The 8,064-nt window shown below is 44.3% G+C and overlaps 1 protein-coding gene across 4 annotated transcripts; it reads left to right on the top strand.

Moving 5' to 3' along the window:
- The first annotated feature begins 1,768 nt into the window (after positions 1-1,768).
- Positions 1,769-6,560, top strand: LOC129586053 (zinc metalloproteinase nas-39-like). Of its 4 annotated transcripts, XM_055479042.1 has the most exons (6): positions 1,769-2,004; positions 2,083-2,235; positions 4,023-4,161; positions 4,226-4,686; positions 5,288-5,459; positions 5,529-6,560. In XM_055479042.1, exons 4-6 carry the CDS (start codon positions 4,320-4,322, stop codon positions 6,292-6,294), a joined length of 1,305 nt encoding a protein of 434 aa, XP_055335017.1. In that variant the 5' UTR covers positions 1,769-2,004; positions 2,083-2,235; positions 4,023-4,161; positions 4,226-4,319; the 3' UTR covers positions 6,295-6,560. The 4 variants fall into 4 exon arrangements, with proteins under 4 accessions (XP_055335017.1, XP_055335013.1, XP_055335014.1 ...); XM_055479038.1 differs by having other exon boundaries at positions 5,288-6,560; XM_055479039.1 differs by having other exon boundaries at positions 2,079-2,235; positions 5,288-6,560.
- Positions 6,561-8,064: the final 1,504 nt, after the last annotated feature.

Genomic DNA, 8,064 nt, shown 5'->3' with positions numbered 1-8,064 from the left:
TCACTGCTTTGCGCACGAAACTGCAGGGTATGCTTCATGTACGTTATTCAGGCAATATGTAGATAAGTAGGAACTGTGGTGAAAACTAGTAATTTCAATAGTCAATTAACAAACAGCGGAAACGAGCGGCCTAAAACCATAGGCAATTAATCTAAATAGGCCGACACAGGTTGCCTTATAGTTTAATGCTTATGTAGAACAGTACATACATGCTAAAATTGTTACTAATGCAGTTTTGAATATAATCATTTTGCCTATTTCCAGTAGTGCAACGTTATACAGCATGAATTTTTTATTCATTCCCGAATCAGTCCACTGGAGTTTGGGAATAATACAAATTTAAATTTAGTGTGTGTTTAAGTGCGTAAAATTGTGCTTGCTGTATTGCAGTACTGTACTAATAAACTAATAAATACGGCTATCCAAAAAATACTTGGTAAAACCAAATTAATATGCCAGTAAAACCGCTTTCGCTCTCAACGTTTGTATTCCGAGCTGTTTTCATGAAATCTTATCAGATTTCTTTTCAGTTAAACAAAAGTGCTTAATCGCTGGCGTTAACTTACGGTAGCCATTACAAGTTAAACCACCAGATGAGTGTGCGGAGAAAATTAAAATTCATTTATTCATCAGTCAACCGTTCTTGATGAAGCGATTAACGCACTCGTATCACGCAGCTTAACGGCGCTCAACCGCAAGGCATGTTCCAGCGGTCTGCCTTACAGATCTGGAAGTGCCGCGATGGTAAGTACTTGTAACGCGCCTAGGGATTCTCTTACCATACGTTACTTTGCGCAAACGATGAAATGCAGTGTGACCTTTTGAAATTGTGTATGCCGGTATGACTTCGTGCACGTTCAGTAATGGTATTAGCACTTTACATGTAAAGCTGACGGTATACTGGCAATATTTTCAAAAATTTGCTGTTGAGTATTGACCGAACACTCGAACCCGCTTATTAGTTGTGCCATATTTTCTGTGGCATCTGCCAGCTTTTATCGATTGCCACCTGCCAGAGTCTCCAGGTTATATTGCTTGCCATACCACTGGCAGTTCCATTGGCAGGCGCCACTGCCAGGTTTTACACCCTGCCGTTTTTCATCGTTGCACATCAATAATATCTATGAACATTGCATGATCGTTTATCAGCCTTGGCTTGGAAGCAGTTGCAACAATCGACAATTCGTAATTGTTTTGCACGTAATGGTGGCCATGGAATAAGCAAACTGGATATCGAAGAAAACTTTGCCATGCAAACACATTTTGGCAGTAGTACATGCAGAAATCGATTTGCAGAAATTGCATCATTTGCGGTCCCACAACGTGTTAACCAACTGGTGGCCGAAGTACTTTAGTTGTGTACTATGAGAACGGGTTACTTACTGGCCAGCAATACCCTGCCATTACTATCCAGTGGTTAAAAATCCTTTGCTGGATCGTTATCGCGGGCCGTAGCTTCACGGAATGATTTGAAAACGGTGGTCAAAATGCAGCGTCCTCGTTTAAGCAAACCTTTTTTCTGTGAAACTTTAGTTTTGTTGCACATTCTGGCTTTCTTTTTCAACCATATAACTGCTTTACCGAAGCCACTAGCGAAGACAAAGGTCGAAACCTCTCGAGCAGAGTCACAACATTAAACGTGATTTCCGCATTTCTCCGATACGATCGCCGCTACGACTTAGCTGTTCTTGATTACATCGATAAATTACCGAGTTTCTATTTTCATGCGGCGGACACGGTTAACTGTCGCGCGAATGTAGCACGATGCGTCAATTCAAGGTGCATTGCTGCCGCGGATTAAAGTTAGCGTAAACTGACCCTGCGAACGCTTGGGCAAACCTTTGCCAGCTTTCTTATTCTGTTTGCGCTAACATAACCGGCAGTAGCAAAAACCTGTGTGTGCAGGCAACGACAGTTTCATTTAATCAGGAGGAATGCATTCCCCACTTGCTCTGCTTATTTCGGGATTTCTGTGGATTGCCGTCACAGTGTCTTCCCCGCCAGGTAAAGCTATCCTTCCTCCTGTTGTCGCCACATTCAAAATACTGGAATTTAAATTTTTCTTATGGCTTTTTGAGACAGCTGACAAACTTTTGCTGATAAACGATATCAACTGGGACGACGACGACGACGGCACCGGGTACGATAGCTTCGTTTCAGGATCGGGCTATCTTGCACCGAGCGGCTACTGGCCCAACAACGGACAACAGATTCCTTAGGAAGTGGCAGGATTTGGTAAGCGAGTCACCTAATAAGGTGACTAAATATTATATTTAATCTAAATGTGTGCAGTGCGTCTACAAGAAACAGCTTCGCCAGAACCGTATGATCTAACCCATGTTGCAATCTGCATGTATTTGCTAATAGTTCTCGTGCTTATGCACGAATAAAAGCAAGAACACGTTTGCAAAATTAGGAGTCCGAAAATTAACGCATTTGTTGATCCAGTTATTAGCTTGAATGGGAAATAAATCATTAAATTCATTCGGGTTGTCCTAACTTTCATTGGGCTCTACTCAAGCATCCACAGATAATTATACTGTGAATCTGTAGAACTTTGGTCACAGACTTACAGCCCAGAAACGCGGAAAGAGATTTTCAGTCAGCGACCATCAAAACAGAGCGAGGAAACGCGTTACGTGGCTTTTACAATGCTGTTTAGGGCAGCATAGAGGAAGTAATGCTATGAATCTTACTCGTATTTTAGTACTCAGTGTTTGCTCACTGGAGATATTTATTAATATCTAACCACATTCAGGAATCAAAATCAGGACAAAAACAGCTTATACCAGAGCGTCATATAATTACAGAAAGCGGAGCGTTCTCCGCTACCGCACTCTTCCTGTGTGAAAAGAACGATCGATGCGATTATCAGTATTAAGCATTTCGTAAACAGTTTCTTACCGTAATTATCGAATTTCCACCCCGGGGAGCAAAAGTGCAAACGTCATGGAGGAGAGAGGCATATTTCGGGGCGATGAATTGGGCCGGCACGGGCTCCGTTGTAAGCGGTCAGCCGGAAGGCTGCCACGGCACGATGGCATCAGCGCGGAATTCACCCGCGGACTGAAGACCGCCGGTTTTCCAGCGAAAATGGAACCAAAAGGTCTCTCACTGAAAGATCGAAAGAGGCCGGACGTGATCACTCTTATACCCTGGGAGCGCGGTAAACCGCTGGCTATTGACGTGACCTGCGTTGACACACTCGCTGCTTCGTATATCGACCGCACCTTTCTGAACGTTGGAGCCGCTGCTGAGCTGGCGGAACGGGCCAAACTGATCAAACACGCCTGGCTTTTACCAAGATACAACCTCACAGCGGCAGCGATTGAAATTTATGGACCATGGGGGGACGGTATGAAAATGCTCGTTGACAAGGTTGGAAACGGGATAGCAACCGCCACAGGCCAGAAGCGGGCGAAAGAGTTTTTTAAGCAGCGGCTATCTGTTCAAATTCAACGAGGAAATGCTATATGTGTGATGGGTACAATCCCCGATCAGGATAGCATTGAGGAAGTGTTTTTCTTATGAATTTATGTTGTTTTGAGTACTTAGTTGGTACTTACGAGTGATACTTATTAAAGGTTACAGTCATTTCGGGGCGTGGTACTATATTTCCGACAGTATGTTTTGGAGGGGCCTTTAGTTTTCAACAACTGCCCACCCTGTTATGTTGAAATTGAACGCATTAGATACCGGTATCTGCAATTTCGCAACCTTGCGAGCAGCATTCTAGAGCACATTGTATTAGTGACCGTTAACTGTTTATTCGATAAATCATAACAGTTATCACGAAGAAATCTGAGGTGCATCTATCATTTTTTGGCGCTTAGCATTTACATAATAATGCTGCCCTGGGCGGTAAAATCGGAGGAGGTGCTATTTTTCAAACAGGTTATGGGAGGGGGGCTTATTACATTATGGAGGGGGGCCTTATTAAGGGGGAGGTGCGAATTTGATAATTACGGTACTTACTGTATTTCCGAAAAACCGTTTAGCTCTCTTCTTTTGTTAACTTTTAGACGACGAACAAAGAGCCCTAATAGAAAGTGCAGTGCGAACTCTGGAATTTCGAGTCAGCGGCTGCGTAACGTTCACGAAGCGCACCTTGACCCACAAGGAATACATTCTGATCCAGCATCACACGAGATTCACACCAGTGTAACTTTTGTCGCTTCTTCGTAGTACCCGTTACGAACGCCTTCGAGTTACCGTTGTTTGGTAGATGTAAGGCAGACATTGGTCGCACTATCGGGCATCCCACCAAAGTCAAACTGCATTCGCGCTGCTTGTCACCCGGCACCATCCAACACGAGGTGATGCACGCGCTGGGATTCTTCCACGAACACAGTCGCCCGGATCGGGACGACTACATCAGCATAGTGCCCGGCAACATGGTGACCGACATCCACGAAAGGAACTTCCGCAAACTGCCTCGAATGGCTACCTTCGGTCTTCCCTATGACTTGGAGTCGCTGCTGCATTACGGTCCGGAATTATCCAAGAGCCCCGACAAGCCGGCCATTGCGCCAATAGCCAAAACACCGTCCCGATGGATGGGCCAACAATATGGCCTCAGCCTGTTGGATGTCGCTAGACTGAAGGCTGCTTACAACTGCATCCAGAAAGATGTCACTGCTGAGCGACAGCGTTGCCCGAGGCCAGTCTGCCCTGACACTAACGAAGGTAAGTCATTTTCCCCAACTTTCAGGAGATCAGGTCAGTTTATTGTTGAGCAATGTCAGAAATTCAGGACACTAACTGCTTCGCTATCGCCCATAGTATTGCCAGGTTTTAGTGTTTAGCGGGAGAGCGTATGTCTACACCCGAGCACTTACCATAGGGTGAGAAGGACTGGTAACCAACCGCTTGACGTCATTAGTCTCGCATACACGGGAGGGCGGCTGGCATTGCGACAGATTCGCGTTTTTCATGGTTGTCGTCAGTTTTCTCAGCAGATTTCTCTTCTTTTTCTAGACCCTCAAATTTGGATTTCTATATTCAGTATGATCTGTTCAAATATCACTTAAAGCTGTTGGTGAGAAAGAAACTAGAGATGTCTGTTAAAAGAGAAAAAAAAATCTGTGGGACTGTGATAAGCATTAGCACAGCAGCGCTTTTTGTATGCGGCAGCGATGACGTATTCGACCGTTGCGCCGTCCGTTCCCAGTCCTAACAGCTGAAGTAACTTCCTGCTACAACGAATCATAGAGTAGTCATCGAATGTCAGCCGTTTATACGAAAACGGTTTCTTCCCGGATCAGTACAATCAATTGACTGCTTGCAGAGAAGAGAATTACAGCTGTCTGGCTATCCAGGAATGCTAGGACATGGGCCTCAATCAACAACGCCACGGTCTATGCAACTCTGAGAGATACAAACAATCTGCTGTTCGACAGTCAAACTGCAATAACAAATGCCTTCGGTGAATTCACGTTGTCCGTACCAGTGACAACCAGGTATACCATAACTTTCGAAATGCCTGGGTTCTTTCCAGTTCTTCTACAAGATTTCCTTCGCGATCTCAGGGTGGAAGGCAACGTCTCGATGGAACCCTTGTTGTGGATCAACAAAACCTCGGCCGGAAATGGCACAGCTAACGGACGTCTCTTATATATGAAAATTGGTGACTGCGACGTTGATACACCTGCGTCTACGCTAAATGTTAACATCCGTTACGGGCTGAATAATATTTCCGGGCCTATCTTCGCGACAACCACATCGAATGAAGATGGTTACTGGAGCCAAAGTCTACCAGCGGGATATTACACGGCAACAGTCAGCGCGGCAGGATACCTGCCGAAAACTTTTTCGGTCGTCGTTTGCGCTGGAGGCAGCTCAAACATTTATCATTCACTCATGCCTCTCGTGTCGTACGATGATATTAGGATAATTCACTTTGATGTGAGATCTGACACGTATATGAAGTTGGTAGTCGAGGGGCCGCTGCAAGACAGTCAACAGCGAACACGTGTGGAATGTCTGGGAACGAGACTGAGCGCTGATAATCTGATTCATACCGACTATGCTGGAGCGTATGCCGATAGTACCCTCATCAAGAAGCAGTTGCCCGGCATGTATCGTATCAGCGTTTACGATTGGAATAACCGTAAAGGAGCCCCGAGCAGGCGCTTGGTCAATTCCAACTCTGTTGTCGAAATCTATCGCGGTAAGAATCTGTGGGCAAGATTTTTTGTTCCCAATCGAGTTGGCAACACGTGGAACGTGGCAGAATTTAACGGAGTAAATCTAACGGCCATCAATGAACTTACGACAGAGTTCCACGACGCATGAAACCCCACCCAGGATTCTTTTGTAGTTAACCATAGCTGAATTGTCTGATAATTGATATCAATCAAAGTACAGATTTATACTTCCGTTTCTGTTTTTGCAACAGACGCGGGTAATCGCTAAAAGAAGAAATAGCAGTGTTGTATGATACCATACTGTAGTGGTCCCGGTCAATCCGGATGATACATAGTAGATTTCGTGAGTACATTATACATGGTTTAGTTTACCAGCATGGCATAAATAAGGAAAAGGTGCATTTTTTTGTTTCTCTACCGGTCTTGATTGAGTTCACTGCTGCGCTACAAAGCCTCCAATAATTCGGCGGGGACGCAGGGCAGCGGGACTTTTCATACACGCTGGCGCGAGTGTCCAGCAGGTAATCGGGAATAAAGCATTATAAAGACTCCGTAATTATTTTAACCATGCAAACCTTACGTACAAGGCTGTCGACAAATTGGGCATACAAAAGTACAGGTAGAGCGATATTAGCGCGAAATTGTCGCTTGAATGAAGGCCACTGGCCACTACAGTACGCTTATCTCAATGTCTGGATCTGCTCCGCGGTTATATTGTCCCTTACTGCAACGTCGTTTTCTTAGCCACCTTTCGCCAGGCAATTCCAAGCAATTATTATTCTCATTAAAATATTTGGCGTGCACAAAACCATCAACCAGCCAAATGCATGTCACCTTTGTAAACATTGTGCCGTAGCGCGCCGCAGTACAGATATGGATTTACGCGTAACCCGTAAATTTGTAAATGTTCGCGGTATTTACAAAATAATGCTCAATTTGTCGGCAGGCTTGTACACCATGTAATGACGATAGCTTTAAACAATTTCGAGCTTAACTTGGTTCAGAAGGCGATTCACGAACAGTAGTGCGCAATGGCGTTAAAACAAGAATGGCGTTTTTTCGTCTCTATTGGGCCGCCTTCTTTCAAGAAGTGACAACTGCTCATACAAAGGCCTTGTAGAGATTCGGTGGATTACGGAATGAGTCCTAAATGCTTAAATTTCCCACAGCACCGCACTGAATCCCGCAACTGTGAGGAAGGTATATATTCTCCAAGTGTAGCGATGATTGAAGAATACAGGGTATATTCTCCAAGCATAGCGATGATTGGAGAGTATAACAGGCTCATGGATGAGGGATTTCGGAGCCATCCAATTTACGGGTAAGAGATCTTGCAGTTTGCAGTGCCCCAGCAAGTTATTTGTTCGAGGGAAAGCTGCGATTGCGTGAGCATGATCATTATGTTAGAGGCCTCCATGGGACTGGGTGGCAAAAAAACCTCTGGAATAAGATTGGAAGCCATACATTATATATGTAAGTTATGGAAGCCTTACATATACATTATGGAGGCCTTACATTATGTGACTTTTTACTGTAGTTGTCGCATCGAGCTAGCCGGTATTCGATAAAAACGGTGAAATACTGTAACTCACGCTTGTCCGGTGCGCGTTGGTATTATTTCGATATTCTGAGTTACTAAACTATGATGGACGCCTTAAGCATATTTGAACAAGACTCTTATGTTTGAACATCACAGCTACGGCGATAATTTGAGTTAACTCAATAACGATGCAATCTTTGAGCATATATGAATAAAATTCCTATGTTGTTGGTTACAAAAAGAAGAAACTTGTTCAAATAATACATGGTTTAAACTTTGTGGTCGGGTTATCTCAATCATGTGACAAACTGGAAACCATTATTGATTACCGCGCTATTAGAAAAGATAAAGGAAAACACCGCGCGACTTGAAAGGAGA

This window comes from Paramacrobiotus metropolitanus, unplaced genomic scaffold, assembly GCF_019649055.1.
Source record: "Paramacrobiotus metropolitanus isolate TYO unplaced genomic scaffold, Prichtersi_v1.0 Parri_scaffold0000019, whole genome shotgun sequence".
Classification (NCBI taxonomy): Eukaryota; Metazoa; Tardigrada; class Eutardigrada; order Parachela; family Macrobiotidae; genus Paramacrobiotus; species Paramacrobiotus metropolitanus.
Note: the sequence above shows the minus strand (reverse complement) of the source record. Positions and strands in the feature narration are given on the sequence as shown.

Coding starts and splice junctions, on each gene's coding strand:
- LOC129586053 (XM_055479040.1), top strand. CDS start 4,320: ATGCACGCGCTGGGATTCTTCCACGAACACAGTCGCCCGGATCGGGAC. Junction 4,687..5,287: donor CTGCCCTGACACTAACGAAG/GTAAGTCATTTT, acceptor GACTGCTTGCAG/AGAAGAGAATTACAGCTGTC.